This window comes from Saimiri boliviensis, chromosome 18 (assembly GCF_048565385.1).
Source record: "Saimiri boliviensis isolate mSaiBol1 chromosome 18, mSaiBol1.pri, whole genome shotgun sequence".
Lineage (NCBI taxonomy): Eukaryota > Metazoa > Chordata > Mammalia > Primates > Cebidae > Saimiri > Saimiri boliviensis.
Genome location: NC_133466.1, coordinates 5943264 through 5960732, shown reverse-complemented (window position 1 = coordinate 5960732; position 17469 = coordinate 5943264). Strand labels below are relative to the sequence as shown.

Here is a 17469-nt window from a genome sequence, read left to right as displayed (position 1 = left end):
GCACAGAATTCACAAATGCGTAGCCACGTATTTTGTGATTATGAAGACTGTGGAATGTCTTTTGCTCAATTTAATTTTTTGTTACCCAAAGGATCAATGTGGAATGGATACAGCATTAAAGAAGAATGGCAAATACAGCACGGGAAGGCTGAGGCTGTCCTTCACATGCCAGAGAGCCCTGTGCCTTCTGGGAGTTGCAAGAAGAGGGGTAAAGACGCTCCATGTGGCACCCACAGTCCAGGGCCCAGTGGGAGCCAAAGGCTGGGGCCACCAGAAGCAGACAGTTCTGTAGGCTGGGGCTTTGCTGAGGAGGGAGCAGGGTGAGAAGGATGGCCCAAAGACATGCCTTTGGAGTCCTGTCTTCTAAAAAGGCCAGCAGAGTGCCAGCCGTTAGAGGTTACAATTTGGAAATCTCAACAGAGGGCTTACGAGAATAAGAAAAATGTCTGCTCATTTGTGTAGTCCCCATGCAGTCAAAATACCAATATTTGGTTGCTCCAGATGGATTGGAAATTCTCGTCTCTGAAGGAAAGATTTTTCCACATTCAATGATTTTCCTTTTCCTGAATATATTTAATATAAATCTTTTAGATTTGGATAAAAAGCCCAAATGTAACCAGACGTGGTAGCTCATGTCTGTGGTCCCAGCTACTTGGGAGGCCAAGGTGGGAGGATTGCAGGTGCCCAGAAGCTGGAGGCTGCAGTGAGCCCTGATTACGCCACTGCACTCTAGCCTCAAGGACAGAGCCAGACGCTGTCTTTAAACAAGTTAATTAAAAGTCCAGACGCTAATGGACAAACTTTAAATGTAGAACTCATTAAGATCTTTTCAGATTTAGAAGATTCACTGTGTCACACACACACACACACACACACACACACACACACACACACACACCCCTACACATATATATGAACAAAATTAATAAAAAGACAGTTGAGGGGAGGGGCTGGTCAGGGTAGGGTGCTGGGAACTGGGTATGAGACTTTGATGAAGATCTGTTTTTCCCAAGAATACAGGGTGTCTGCCTCACAGAGAAAGTAGGATCTTGTCACAGTGTGGGAGAAAGTAGCCCTCCAGCCATGCTGCCCTTGAATCAGACAGAATGAGGAGGAGGAGCCTGGTGAAGAGGGAGAAGGGCAACCTGGCCTCTCTGATCTTAAAAGAGCAAACACTTAAAAATGATTAAAAATGCTAATGGTTAATATGCTGATTAGAATTAACATTTGGATGTTTACTCATTTGGAAGTTCAAGTCATTTTGATTAACTAATTTGTCATGAACCATGAACACGATGGCAGTCAAAAACCCCAATTCCAAATTGTTCCCAAAGATTTCTAAAACTACCTGAGCCAGAGTTGATTCTTTCTGCCAGAACATTTATAGACATTGACGGAAGGGTATTTTCAGATATTGGGTGACTAGCAGGTATGGAAGAAATAAAAAGGCTGAAAATAAAAGAAAGCCAGATACAAAACTGAGTGTTTAGTTTGCCATTCTTTTTAGCTCTTTTTCTTTTTAAACGTGAATTTCTATAGTCTAACTTTCATGCCCCTATAGGGCTGTTTAATACACACACACACACACACACACACACACATGCACACACACACGTTAACTAAAGTGTATTGTTCAGCTGAGGTCATGAGTGAAACACAATTTAAAAGATATAAAATAAATTTAGATATCAGATTTTTTTCTATCACAAACATTGTTTTAAACAAAATAGTTTTTTGTGTTTATTTATATCCCGCCTCATTATCAAAGGGTTTTAAGGCAGAAAACAAAATAGGTATGGAAATATCTTCTGAAGCAACCTCCAGCTGCCCACACACTCCCGTTGGGACCTAACTGTTGCTTCCTTTCCGAATTTACCATTTTTGTAGTGAAGAAAGATGGTGAGATGGAAGGTAGCAACAATTCAGAGGAAAACGGTAACTTTTCAAAGGATCCAATTTTGCTAGCAGTCTCAAATAAACTGTTTCTGTCAGGTCTTAATAATTTAACTTCCTGAACTTCAAAAAAAAATCAGAAAATTCACCAAAATATTTTATTTCATCTGATCACATTAACAAGAGCATTCTTTTTTGGACATATTTTGGAAAGTATTGGGGTCATTGCTAATTACAGCAGTAGTAACCGTATTTGCCTCTCTCAGTCTTTGTGAATGTGTGTTGTGTGTGTGGTTTTTGTGGTATGTGATGTGCATGGTGTATGCCTGCGTGTGTGGTATGTGTGAGTATGGTGTATGTATGTGGTGTGTGATGTGACATGTGTTGTGAATAGCATGGGGTGTGCTTTGTGTGTTGTGTGGTGTGGAGTGGTATGTGTGTGGTGTGTGTGTGTGGTGTGGTGAGTGGTGTATGTGGGGTGTGTGTGGTGTTATGTGGTATGTGTGTGGTGTGGTGTGTGTGTGCATGTGTATGTGGTGTGGTGTGTGGTGTATGTGGGGTTTGTGTATGTATGTGTGGTGTGGTATGTGGTGTGAGGTGTGTGTGTAATGAGTGTGTGATGTGTGTTATGTATGTGTGTTAAGGTGTGTGGTGTATGTGGGGTGTATGCGTAGGGTGTGTACATGTGTATGTGGGGTGTGTGGTGTATGCGGGATGTGTGTGCATGGTGTGATATGCAATGTATGTGTGGTGTGTGTGGTGTGGTGTGTGGTGTATGTGGGGTGTGTGTGGTGTGGTACATGGTGCATGTGTGGTGTGGTATATGGTGTGTGTATGTGTGGTGTGGTATGTGGTGTATGTGGGGTGTGCGTGGTGTGGTATGTGGTGTGTGTATGTGTGGTGTGGTAAATGGCGTGTGTATGTGTGGTGTGGTGTGTGGTATGGTATGTAGTAAGTGTGGGATGTGTGTGTGGGGGTGTGGTGTGGTATGTGATGTATGTGAGGTGTGTGTGTTATGTATAGTGTGGTGTGTGTGCGGTGTATGTGGGGGGTGTGTGCTGTGATATGTGGTGTATGTGGGATGTGTCTGTAGGCGTGGTATGATATGTATGTGGTATGATATGTATGTGGTATGTGTGGTATGTATGTGTTGTGTGGTGTGTGCTATATGTGGGGTGTGCATATGTGTGGTGTGTGTCTGCATGTGTATGTGGGATGTGTGGTGTGGTGTATGTGTGATGTGTCTGGGGGTGTGGTATGTGGTGTATATGGGTGTGTGTATGTGTAGGGTGTGTGTGTGCTATGGCATGTGCTGTATGTGTGGTGTGTGCATGTGTCGTATGTGATGTGTGTTTGTGGTATGTGCGTGTGTGGTGTGTGTGTGGTGTGTATGATGTGTGTGTGGTGTGTGTGATGTGTGTTTGTGGTATATGTATGTGTGGTGTGCGTGTGGTGTGTTTGGTGTGGTGTGTTGGGGGTATGTGGCATATGTGTTGCATGGTGCAGGTTATGTGTTGTATGTTGTGATGAATGTATGTGCATGTGGAGTGTGACTGTGACATTTGCTCCGGATGTGGTTTTGCACAGTCACTCCCTGCTCAATACCTGTGGGAAACCAGACAGCCCCAGAGGCCACAGTCTGAGGAGTCTGCACAAGAGTGTCCAGTACCCCCATGAAAGGAGCATGCTTCGTAGAGGGTATCTCGGGTGTCAGGAAGAGCGACCTTTCACAGGCAGGTCCGCGTTTCTGAAGGTTTCTTGCTTATCTTTTGGAAATTAAGTGCAGAACTTCTACACTGTACATTAATCTCATCACTTGATTTTAATGCCACGAGTGAAGGTATCTTTAGAAAGCTGTATGCACGCCCAAGCATTTCTTTATTTAAAGAACTGTGTTTTTGAATATCCAAGTTTTCAAAGCTTTAAAGGTATGAAGGGCTCTCATTTTAGACAGAAGATGCCAGCAGGCAATGTTGGCAAACGTGAGTGATCTTAGAAAATATGGGTGATGTGGTCATGCGAAGTCACCACTGGATTCTGGAAATACTTCCAACAAGAACGACAGAAGAGACAATCTCAGCAAAACACTAACTATGGAAGAAGAATGTTTAGGGTGTTTAATTTCAACCACTCAGTATGAGGAGCAGAAATCAGAACAAAAATATGTAATAATGTCCTATGGTATTTTGTCAATAAAATTAGATAACGTTTGCAAATTCTTGTTCTCTGCTCTGTGGTGTTTTAAAAGCTTGTCTTTGGGTGGGAGGGAGAAGGTGTGACAGAATCATCTACTGAGATCTGCCCTTCTGTGGGGCTGTCCCTTCTTGGGTCTGTGGTTCCGAACTCATTAACATCTCCCTCAGTCCCTGGTCTAGAACCCTGACAGGAACAGACCCAGCAAGCTTGGTGTTTTCCATGAGCTCAGTGCCAAGCAGGTGTTCAGCAAATGTGTCTGCTGCAGGACCAAGGGGGTCTTTCTAGATCACCTCCCACGGCTGGGTACTGCTCCAGGTACTATGCGCGACATTGAAGGCATCAGGTCTGGCCTCAGTCCTGAGAAACACATCCAGTTAGGGACACGCAGAGCTAAGGCTCAAAGGCTTGCACCCGCTTACTCAGCAATGCTTCTGCTGCTCCTGTGCCTTCTTGCTTTTATTGTTGCACAAACTGTGGAGGCTCCTGCCACCTTGGGTACCCTGTGTTTACCTGCATGGGGAAAGGAGCCTCCCTGGTAGAACAGATCCAGGTGGTCCTGAGCAGGGAAGGGATGGGCCCTTGATGGCATTTGCCTAAAATTGGAGGTGAGCACTCATCAGGGATCACACCCAGTTGGAGGGGTTAAAAGAAGCCCCAGGCTGAGCAAGGTGGTTCGCACCTGTAATCCTGACACTTTGGGAGGTCGAGGCAGGCGGATGACTTGAGGCCAGGAGTTCAAGACCATCCTGGCCAACATGGGGAAACCCCATCTCTACTAAAAATACTGAAAATTAGCCAGGTATAGTGGTGTACACCTATAATCTCAGCTACTTGGGAGGCTGAGGCAGGAGAATTGCTTGAGCCCCAGAGGCGGAGGTTGGAGTGAGCTGAGATCATGCCACTGCACTCCAGCCTGGGCAAAAAGAGGGAAACCCTGTCTCAAATAAAGATAAGAAGCCCCAACCACAAGGGGAGGCACTGTCCAGGGGCAGAAGGCACAGGAGGGGGCTGGAAATGGAGGGCAGGGGAGGAGGCAGGTGTGGGCCTCCTAGGCTTGGGACAGAGATAGTGAGCAGACTTCCAGAGGTCTTTCCTGCTGGGGCTGCAGCCTCGCTCTGCCCCCAGCACACTCATGCAGCCGGGCCCAGCCTGGTGGGCACCACTGGCAGCCTGAGGGCAAAGACACGGAGGTGTCGCTTCCAGAAACTTGTGGCGCCCATCTTACGGCCACTTGAGAAAGTCACTTATTCAGTCTTGCCCTAAAAGAACAGGAAAATCTGTCCTACAACCTGCAACACACACACACACACAAACACACACGCACGCGCGTGCACACACACACACACACACACACACACACACGATAAAGAACAAGGAAAAGAGGGAAAAGGAGAAGGGGAAGGAAGAGGAGAAAGAGAAACCAGAGACAAAACCAAAAGGGAGGGCTGCGCACTTCCTGGCCCCTGCTGGGAGCTCCCCTCTGTGCCTGGAGACTCTTCTTCCATCCACTTACAGCGCAACTACAGGAAGGTTAACGCTTCCCCACTCAGTTTTATCTGGGAAATAGGAAGAGGCCAACATTTTAGGACACATATCACACGGAATGCTCTAGATAGATTAGAGACAGAGGTCTTGGTGCTGCTGCCTGCAGAACCTTGACGCAGACACTCATAATTAGGAAAATGCATCCATGTCGAAATTTCCCGAGTGTCCCCCACCCCCCGTAGGCTTCAAATTGGGTGTAGAAGGGGTGTGATGTTTTAAACAGAGAGACCCGTTCAAATGTCGGATGAGAAAAGGGGAGAGCGTCCATTGATAAAGAAGCGCTTGCTACGTCCTCCGCCCATGTTAGGAGGGGTCTGCCAATTCCATCACGCATTCTCTGGAGGCAAACTCCAAGTTCCAGTTTAATCCTCTTACCTCCGTCCATTAGGTTGGCCCAGTAAATGACTCTGAACCCCTGGAGAATTCCATTCAAGGCTTCCTTGGAAAGTGTGGACCAGGATATTGATATGCTTTCTGGTGATGTTGCTATGGCTTGGACATTTTCGGGGGGGTAACTGGGCACTGAAATCAAATAATTAGAATCTGTAGTAACTGTGGGTGGTTTATTAGCAAAGCAATACTGAAAAAGCAATAATTTTAATATTTCACTGTGAAAGCAAGAAAAGTTGCACTCAACCCCCAAATGAAAAAAAAAATAACAAAGATCACTTCTCTGTATAAATATGATAACTCCATAAAATATAATGAGTCAATGCCTATGTTCTCATGATTCCACAGTGTTTCCAACTCAGCTTCTTTACTTTTAGAGCACTTGTTAGGACTTGACTTGTATACACTTCTTAATTTTATTGCCTGAGAAGATTATTGTTTGTCTGTGTACTATCTGGTATATACATTTGAAGCTCGACTATTGTAAAGTACTAAAAAGCAGAAATACAATCACAGATTTCCTCTGCTTCATCCTCATCCCTTTCCTCAGAGGGAAGAGAGATCAGAGACGAGGAGACAGGTCAGAAGAATATTTAAAGTATTTTGAGTATTGAGTCTATCTATGTAAACCTTAAATACTGGAGCTAAGGAGGGGGTGCAAAATATTGACTGAAACACTCATCTTCATAAAAAATGAGTATTAAGCAAAAACAAGGGCATAGTGACTATTAAAGACTATGGAGACAGACAATTGACAATTCCTGCATTCAAGTTGCAATTCATTAAAGACTCCTCTCCTTGCAAAAATTGTCAGATATTACAGGAACAAGTCATGTTTGCCTCCTCAAATCTATGATCAAAGAGCCAACTGCACAAGAGGTAAATGCAGTGCCAGCTTGCTGCCTTCAAAGCTACCACTATTGCTACAAATAACCCCATGTCTTATCTTTCTGCCTAAGACACTGTCCTCTGGACACCAGGATTCTGTCTTTATTTTCAAGCCCTACTGGAAATTTGAGTTTCTGTCTTAGTTGTTACGGTGGGAGGGCGAATTAATGCATCAGGGCCGCTAGGGGGCGATCGATCACTGTGCAATCTGAAAATTCCTTTTCTCTCTGCTCAGAACGCTTGAAAACAGAAAGCAATCATTAAAAAACAAAACGAAACAAAGCAAACACCCCACAACCCCTTCTTAACGTTTGGGAGAAACTTTTTTTTTTTTTTTTTTTTTTTAGCAAATAGCATTTCTGCATTCTCGTCAGACTTCTGCAGTCATAGGGAGAGCCTTGGTTTCATTCCAGAAAAGCCCAAGCCTCGAACCTGGAATGAATGAGGAAGGTTCTGAAAAGGGAGGGACTTGGTGTCTTTGCAATCAGCCCGGCCCAGGGTGGGCGAGGTCACGGGGAAAGGCTTTCCCACCGAGACCCCAGGCGCTGCAGGTCACTGCAAAGCCGGCGGGGGTCTGGGGGGCGAGGTTGGGGGAACCCCGGGGGAGCCCACGAGGGAAGCTTTGCAGAGGGGAAGCCACGAGGGACCAGGGCCTGGCGGAACCTACCATCCTCGAGCGTGGTGGTGATGATTTCCTGAGAAGAAGGCCCCGTGCCGGCCCGGTTGCAGGCCTGCACCACCAGGCCGTACTGGGTGAACTTATTCAGGTTGTCCAGGGTGTAAACCTCGCTGTCCCCACTGGTGTCGACGCTGATAATGTTGAACTGGAAGTTACCCCCAGTGCTGTACTCTCGGTAACCTATTTGGTAGCCGCGGATAATCCCATTTTGCAAATGTTTCTTGGGAGCCTGAGCGGGAGAGAAAAGAACACCCTGAAGAAGTCTCGAGGCAGGACAAGAGCTAATCGGACGCCCACAGCCGCATAGGAAAGCAGAAATACACAGGAGAGAGAGATCATGGGTGAGGAGACGGATCGGAAGGACGAAGTATTTGAGTACTGAGCCTATCTATGTAAACCTTAAATGCTGGAGCTAGGAAGGGGTGCAAAATGTTGACCAAAACACGCATCTTCATAAAAAATAAGTAGTAAGCAAAAACAAGGGCGTATTTAACCACTGTTAAAGACTCTGAAGATAGACATTGCCACGATGCTGGGCAGTAGTCCTGTGGCAGCCGCAAACCCACGTGCAAGGCGTGGTCTGTGCCAGGCACCCTTCCTTCACCGGTGAACGCAGCCAGCCCTCCCAGCCCCTCTAAGCCAGGGTTACTACGACTGTCATTGGACACAGGAGGTCACCCGAGGATCCTGGCAGGAGGGGACTCTGAACCTGGGCGTCTGGCCCGGGAGCCTGTGCTCTCATCCTGTCCTTCATGCTTCCTGGGTGACTAGTCTAATTGGCGAGAAAATGTCAACATGCAGATCATGTTTGTGGCATTTCCGGGACACTTGGGATTGGGTGAGACTGACCCTCAGGCCTTTACCCAGCAAGGCCTCTTGAGCTGCTGCTCTGTGCCAGGACTTGTTCCAAGCACCAGGGAACAAAATTGAGTTTGGGAATGTAAGAAAACAAAAGACCCCTGTCCTCATGAAGCTTACGTTCTAAGGAAATGTCCCAGAATAACGGTGTTTCCACGGTGAAAATTGGTGTGTGAAGGTGAGTGCACACCTATAGGAAGGTAATCTTTCATAAAGCCCTGAGTCATTCTGGAATCCTTTGGGGGTCATTAAATAGGGGGTGGGAGAGAGGCTGGTGCTAACTCCACTCTGCTGATGTGAATATGGTCCACCAGGTCAAAGCAGGATTTGGGCTGATGTGTAGGACTTATTTAGAAATGAAAGTCTTTTCAAGAATGGCATAAGGCTGGGCACGGTGGCTCATGCCTGTAATCCCAGCACTTTGGGAGGCTGAGGTGGGCGGATCATTGAGGTCAAGACCATCCTGGCCAACATGGTGAAACCCCGTCTCAACTAAAAATACAAAAATTAGTCAGGTGTGGTGGCAGGTGTCTATAGTCTCAGCTACCTGGGAGGTTGAAACAGGAGAATCACCTGTACCCATGAGGTGGAGGCTGCAGTGGGCTGAGATTGCTCCACTGCACAGATTGCTCCAGCCTGGGTGACAGAACAAGAATTTGTCTTAAAAAGAAAAAAGTGGCATACAAATGCCACCAAGATGAGGCTCTAGGGAATAAAGGTTTATAGACTTTCAGGCAGTCAACAGATTATGTGTGTTTGTGTATGTACATATATGTAGACACACACGTATATGTATATATGTATACATGTACATATGTATATACATGCATACACATACACATCTATTTAAGCACAAACTGTGGATCCCTATAGGCCTCTCTGGGCTCTGAAAGCTTTCTCCATCCTGAAAGTGCTTATAATCGACCTGGAAAGAGGAACTAAGCACTTAGGAACCTGCAGAGAATTATGAAGTGTGGCAATGCATGGTAGGAAGGTGAAGGCCAGCAGGTATCCAGAAAATGCGAGTGTGGGTGCTCTGAAGTGGTGAAAAGAGACAGAACCCCCGTGGGCTTGGCGGAGGGGTTGGTGTGAACGGCTCAGAGAAGCGGAAGGAGGATGGGGTGGGTGGAGCTCGCAGAGGGTAGGCACCTGCCCAGCGGTGAGACAGGAGGGAACAGACAGGGTGGAGCGAGACCTTGAAAGCCTGCCAAATGTGACCAGGGGAGGGCAGACAATGAGAAGTGGGGAGAAGGTTTTGAGCTGATGAGTAGCATCGATGGGTTCAGCAAACACTTACAGATTGCCTAATAATAACTTCCCAGGGTATTCCATGCCTCAGGCTGTCATTAGTAGTAAGTCTGGCTTCTCCAAGAGTAGTAAAATCATTTTTATTTTTTCACAGCAATTTCTCCATTTATGGTTTTCTTGGATTCCAGTTGCTTTTCCCAACAGCCAATCTAATTTAGTATATTCATGGTGCCAGCAGGTGTCAGTGAAACAGTCACATAAACCATTTATTTATTTGTATCTGTTGGCTTGGAGTTAGATCGTGGTGTAAGAGCTCATACCTTCTTTTTATTATAAACAAATGTCTATGCACCTCTGAATCCACAGATGTGTTGGCTTTTGCACTGATGGGCTATAACTTTATACACTGTCTAGAAACAGATGATATCAAGATTCTATGTTTTGAAAATTCAATTACTGTACATGAAAATCTTTTTGCCGTAACCACTGAATTGAATTTATGTAACCTAATTAATTAATAAAATCAATGTCCCTGCAAAAGTCACCTGTAAGTCAAATTTACCAACAAAGAGATTTCTCCTATTTTACATAGTGTTGTAATGCTAGATACAGTGACCCAAATAAAATAGTATTTTTTAAAAATTAGGTTTACATCCATTAAATATTCTAACTGTTCAACGGGCTCCCCGTGAAGCTTTAAGTCTCCCTAAGATAGAAAGTTGGATTCACAGCATGGGGGCTGTGTTGTCAGATCAAGAAGTATAAACAGTGGAGTCAAATGCCTTGAGAAAATGTTTTCATAGAGCAACCAGTTAGTTAAATCCTCTGCAGGAATGAAGGCGCCTGCTTGCTGACATGTACTGCCTCCATTTTGGCGGGATTAATCCTGCCTGTGACCTGCTTTCACAGGTAGGATGGAGAAATCTTTCCTTTTCTCCTCTCCATGGGTGAAAACACATTCTAACTAGCTTAAGTATAACAGACAACACAGGTTTTTAAAAATTCTGTTCCATTTCAATAGAAAAAGAACATTCTTTACACTTTTCTTAGGAGAACTACATTTTAGTCCTGTGAGTTCTAAAATAAAGCTTATTTTTTCTTAGCTGATACTTCTGTAAAATATTGTGTGGAAAAATTATCTGGTTTTGTTTTGTAACAAAACAAAACAACTACCATTTCTATGTAATGCAACTCTATTTACATTTTGATGCATTTAAGTCTATCTAAAGTGAAGTGTTTTGCCCCACATGGGTGTGATTGCATCCTGTACAATTTGGTGTCTGAGTTTTTCTTTTTCATTTAATATGCTATTATAATTATATTCCCATCTTTATTTCATAGTCTTTAAATATCATATTCTGTCATACTGATGTTTTATTTTTATTTAACCTTTTTTTTATTGTTGGGATATTGTTGTTTCTGGATTTATTTACTACCACAAATGCTATGTAAAACACCTTCACAAGGTAGTTTCTCTGTTTCTGAGTTTGTTGATTGAACTCAAGTCCCAGAAGTAGATGACTACCTTATTTAAAGTCTATGTTTCAATTGACTGTTAATGGGGTAGAACTTTTTTGATTATTATTCTTCCGGATGTGCAATATGATAAGGACCCATGTTTATCACAAGGAACAAACAAGAGTGCTCTCCTCTATTTTTCTTAATATTCCAATTTTGAAATGAAATATATTGAGTAGAGTTATGAGTTATTCCATGGTAGTAGTGTTTTTACATCTTTTTTTTCAGGTTGCTAATATGATCTATAGTTATCATGCAGAATAAATTGTTGCACCTGAGGAAGAAGTGAGTGTGTTTCTTATGAAAGGAACATACACTTTAAGTTTCATAGCTTGCAGGCCCCCAAACCATAGGGTTTAAATACAGACTTAACAGGTACTAGAGGAGGATGGGAGCAGTTGCCAGTGGTTGTGAGCTTTCTCTGTGGGGTGATGAAAATGTTTATGATTAGGGTGATGGGTGCACATCTCTGTAAACATATGAAATACCACTGAATCATATACTTAAAATAGGGAATGCTGTGGCATGCTAACTGTATCTCAATAAAGCTGTTTTTTTAAAGAGATTGCTTGCTAAATCATCTCTGGGTTGTCTTTCTATTTCTATTACAACACTAGCTGCCACCCCATCATGATGACCTCCATCACCAATCAACGCCTACCATCTCTGCAGGTCACTGTCACCACTGCCACCACCAATGCCATGCCCTTAGGTCCCCCACACAGCCAAATCCACCACCATCACCACCACATTCATCACCACCAGCTTCATCTCTGCCAATACTGTGAACACCACCACCACTGATAGCATCTCTACCACTGACATCACCAACATTACCACCACCAGTATCAGCATTACTGTCGTAACAATTACCTAATGTTAGAAGCACCTCTATTACTTCTTCCAACTTTACCTCCACATTTATCATGAACTTCACCAACAAACCACACTTCAACCTCTACTACTTCCATCATCATCCTTGATATTACCAATACCATCACTTTCAATAAAAACATGCTTCACTTCATCACTATCCCAACACCAACATCACTTTTTCCACAACCACCCATCACGCAATCACTGTCTCAAAACCAACATCACTATCTCCAAAACCATCCATGTCCCCATCATTCTCCCAATACAACATCACTATCACCACAAGAATCAATCACTCTATCGCCCTCCCAACACCAACATCACTATCACCAAAACCATCCATCACTCCATCACTATCCCAACACCAACATCACTGTCACCAAAACCATCCATCACTCCATCACTATCCCAACACCAACATCACTGTCACCAAAACCATCCGTCACTCCATCACTATCCCAACACCAACATCACTGTCACCACAAACATCCATCACTCCATCACTCTCCCAACACCAGCATCCCTATCACCACAACCATTAATCACTCTATTACTGTCCCAACACCAACACTGCCATCACCACAACCATCCACCTCCCCATCACTCTCCCAACACCAACATTACTATCACCACAAGCATCAATCACTCTATTGCTCTCCCAACACCAACATCAGTATCACCACAACCATCCATCATTCCAACACTATCCCAACACCAACATCACTGTCCGCAAAACCATCCATCACTACAACACTATTCTAACACCAACATCACTATCACCAGCACCATCCATCATTCCATCACTCTCCCAACACCAACATCACTATCACCACAACCATCCATCACTCCAACACTATCCCAACACCAACATCATTGTCACCAAAATCATCCATCACTCCATCACCATCCCAACACCACCATCACTATCACCCCAATCATCCGTCACTCCAACACTATCCCAACACCAACATCCCTGTCACCACAGTCATCCATCACTCCAGCGCTATCCCAACACCAACATCCCTGTCACCACAGTCATCCGTCACTCCAGCGCTATCCCAACACCAACATCACTAGCACCACCATCATCCATCATTCCTTCACTCTCCCAACACCAACATCACTGTCACCACAACCATCCATTACTCCGCCACTCTCCCAACACCAACATGAATGCCACCACAATTACCACTACAATCTCTACCACCGCAATCACCTCTATCACTTCTGCTTACTGAACACTTGTTTTTCCATTGTCAATGATGCCTTATGTATATTATTTCATTTTCTTTCCCACAAAATATCCTACACAGCATAAATATGCTTCTTTACAGATGAAGAAAAAAAGATCAAACACATTAAAACAACTTTCTCAAGGCAAGTACAGAGTAGGAATTCTCCAAAGTTGTGTTTAGTATTAACCACTCACAGAGCCTCAGGTAACTTTTCACCCATTTGCAAAGTTTGTTTGTTTCGTAAACTTATAGTATACACAGCATTTCTAATCAGAGGAAAATTTAATAGATCACATGAAGAGAAAATTGCGTATCTTTATGCATAAAAGCAGCAAAAATTCTTACTCTATCAGAGAAAGTGTAAGTTGCTTTATTAATTTGTAGATAGACTAGTCAGAATAAAATTTAGAAATGTAATTAAAGAAATCCTGTGGATGTATTTTCAAACAACCTCTGAAAATAATCCATAAATGCAGGAATTTTGTATATTAAATATAGGCAATTTTAGGGCCTGTGGTTCATGTTTTTGAAAATGACCCTAGAGGCTTACTCTGAATTATGGACAAGTCAGTAAGAGTGGAAGGTGACATCACTATCACCACAACCATCCATCCATGTGCTTAGTGGAGACACTTTCATCCGTTTGTCTGGCAGTGGGCTTCATACTCCCAAAGCAAGTTAGTGCATGAGATCCTTTACTGGAAAATAATTTTGAATGATGCTTTAGACATTTTTGCTTGGAGAAGTGTCTACTTGGAACAAAGGGAGATGGTTTTCTGGGGCATAGAGAACACATCCTCATAGAGAAAAGATCTTTAGAACACTGTGTCAAGGTTGTTAATTAGCACTATAGAACAATTGATAAATGGGTGGAAATAATGATTCACTTTCATGAAACTCAGTGAATGAGGTTAATAGAGAGATAAGAAGAAAAGAAAAAGAATAAATCAGGTAGGGATCTGGAAACATATTTTGAATCTGAGTTGCATAATATCGGAGAAGACACGCTTCCCAGGAAACCACTCTGACCATGCCTCTTTGATCTCTCTCTCCCAGTCTCAGTAGTACCTGTTGAGGCCCTGTTGTGAGATCTGATCTCTGCCTCATCTTTCAAGACTAATGCCTCCTGGGTGCTGCTTGCTCACTTGGGTTCCTCTCTGACTGCCTGAAAGAGAGTGGAGATCCCCAGTCTCTTACATATTCCCACCTTATAAAAGCTGTTGTCAAAAAATTTCTGTTTTCTTCTTTCAACTAACAACTCCTCTACTCCTTCTCTGCAAGCCAGCTCAGCTTCCAGCTCACCAGGGCTCTTCCCAAAATCACTCCCACCAAGAAGCCCTCTCCCTCCCTGGTCTCCAGTGGCATTCCACCTCCTCTGGCAGCCACCATTCTCGATGAAACATGTGGTTTCAAAGAATGTCATTTCAGGCTCTAGGATGCCAGGAACCCTACAGAATGGAATCTCATTTACTCTTCCCCCCTGTCTAAATAATAACAATGTGGATGTTCTCAGAAGATGTTCTTGCCGATGGAGAAGAGAATGGTTTTGAACACACAGGAGGTACAAGGAAAGAGGTAGATAAAAATGATCGCAGGTGCAGCTTTATAATCTAACTGGGTTACAAACCCAGGACTGAAGGCAAGGGTATGAAGTCAGAAGAAATTCCTCGACTGCAGACACATGGTTTAGCTGCTGAAAAGAGGTCTGGCTTAGCCACTAAAGAAGAGGAGAACTCAGCAGTCCAGTGTGACAGCAGGCAAGTGTGGATTCAAGCTGAGAGTTGGCTTCTGTGCCGGGACTTAGCCTGCTGGCCTACACAGAAGGACGACAGGTTGAGGCAGGATTTGGAAGTGTCCAGCTTCATTGCCCAAGCCTCACCAGGGATGGAAATAGCTTCTGATGAGCCAATTTATTTGGACAATGTCATTCATTTATTTCCTTCTTAAAAGAAGGATTCCAGAAAGAGAATTTGCTCACTTATTCAGCCCGCTGGTGGGGTGCATGTTTTTATAATGATGGACCTGCAGATTTACAGCAAATCTCACCAGGCAACCAGTCAGCTCAGGACAAATTAAAGGAGTCCTTTGAAAAGTAAATATGTGGAAAAACACCACCACCATCACCTAAGGCCTCGCTTCTACTCTTACTTAAGAACTCAATAAAATGAGGCCCTTTCCCCAGAGGAAAATGTGGAAATTTGGAAATGTGTTTAAATTAAAGAAATACTTCACCTCAACAACAAAGACAATCCAATCTAAAAACTAACAAAGAACTTTTATACACACTTCACCAGCAAGCACTTGAAAGATTCTTAACATCATTAGTCATCATTAAAACCATAAAGAGATACCCCTTAACTCACACTAGAATAGTTATACTGAAAAAAAAAAAAAGTATTGTGAAGATGTGTGGAAACTTGAACTATTAAACACTGCTTGTGACAATATGAAATGCTGCAGCATATCTGTCAAGTAATTTGGAAAAAAAAAAGAAATCCTTGAGAACGTATTTACAAACAACAGACTTCTTTCCTAAGTGAGTGCCTTCTGTTCGCCTCTCCTCAAATCCCTCTGCATGCAGTGCAATTCTAAGAGAAGGTCACGCCTTTCATTGTCAGGTTTCTCACGCAGAGACTGTTTTTCCCATGTTGAACTTTACTCTCCCATTCGTTTGCCTTTGAATCCAGTAATGAGCCTGATTTCTTCTCATTTCTTTCATTGATTTGCCGTCTGTGGAACACTCTCTCCCCTTTCCGGCTCTGGCTGGTTTTTTTTTTCTCCTGCAGTCCTCCTAAACAGCATCCTTTCATCCTCCCAAATGCCCCTTCTCCAGCTCCCAAATCCCTCCCAACCCCCACTTCCTTTAAGAAACCTTCTCTTTTGATCTCCATGACAACAGTCACACCGTGTCAATGTATTTGCACGGTGTGCAAGTGACTGTATTTTATATGTCCTTCCCAATCAGTCTGCTGCAAGCTGCCTGTGGCAGATTCCTTGTCCTTTAAAGGGACAGTAAAACAGTAGACGTGCAAATGCTCACAGTGCCTTCCTGGAGGTGAATGATTAGAAGAGGCATCTCTCATGCAGAGGACAACCAGCCATGTTCTGTTTCCCGCACATCCCCCGCTCCCTGCCCCCTTCTCATTGAAAGAAAATGGCCTTTGCTGGATGTGCAGAATTCACCTGTTGACCGGAGTCAGCCAAAAGGCTCACTGCAGAATTCTGTGTTTGAAGAATGCTGCCTTTCTCAGGCATGTTGAATAATTTAGTTGGAAAATTAATTGAACGTTTTCTTTTTAGATTCCTCCAAATCCACTTAAAATGTAATCTGTCCTCATTTCCCTCATGTGACAAGTTGGGTGGACACTCTTTTTCATCTTTGTGTATTTCCTGCAGCCCCCCTTGCCTGCTTTCCTACATAAAATGTAGCCACTCCATAGGCCTGCTTAGTGAACGGGCGCATCACATTGAACAAACCTTAACTGGGAGGGACACGTATGAGTGAACCAGTGTTCAGAATACTGCGTGATGCTTGCAATGCTGAAGGTTTGCCCAGGGTACCATGGAGGGGCAAACAGTGGGCAGAAGCATTGCCAGAGAAGGGCACACTTCGTCTGGGCTAAAGGGTGACTGGACATCACCTTAGAGGATGCCATGCTGTTGGCAAAGCAATTGGTATTCACAGCTGTCCCCAGGTGCAAGAACAGAAGACACCCAGGGATGAAGAGTGGCTCAGAGTGACCCTGGGATGAGGCATCCCTGCTGATCATTGGGTGGGAGACGGTACCAGCACAGATGAAGCCAAGGACATACCAAAGGGACAGAACCCTCCGAGCCGGTAGGTAGTGGCATGGTTCCCTACCAGCAGCATCCACATTTCCTGGAAATCTGTTAGAGCTTCAAGAACTGGGGACCCATTCAGACCTCCTGAATCAGGAATAGACCCTGGTGATGGAGCCTGGTGAGCTATGTTTTAAAAAGCCCTCCAAGGGATACTGGTGCTCCCTCAAGTCTGAGAATCACTGTTGTTACCACTAAAGAGTCACTCAGTGATTTAGATTTGGCTTTGGTGGGAGAGACTATTTAGCTAAAACACAGCACCTATGCATTGCCCCATTTTCAGGTTATCCAATAGCCCACTTT

At 44.1% G+C, this 17469-nt stretch overlaps 1 protein-coding gene across 2 annotated transcripts in view; it reads right to left on the bottom strand.

The window, feature by feature from the left end:
* DSCAM (DS cell adhesion molecule) overlaps positions 1–17469 on the bottom strand; it is a 746447-nt gene that overhangs the window by 98330 nt on the left and 630648 nt on the right. For both annotated transcript variants that reach the window (XM_074389246.1, XM_074389247.1), the window contains exons 17-18: positions 7580–7820; positions 6010–6156 (exon numbers count right to left, since the gene is read on the bottom strand). In XM_074389246.1, the coding sequence (XP_074245347.1) occupies positions 6010–6156; positions 7580–7820 (388 nt within the window). The remainder of the gene's footprint in view (positions 1–6009; positions 6157–7579; positions 7821–17469) is intronic.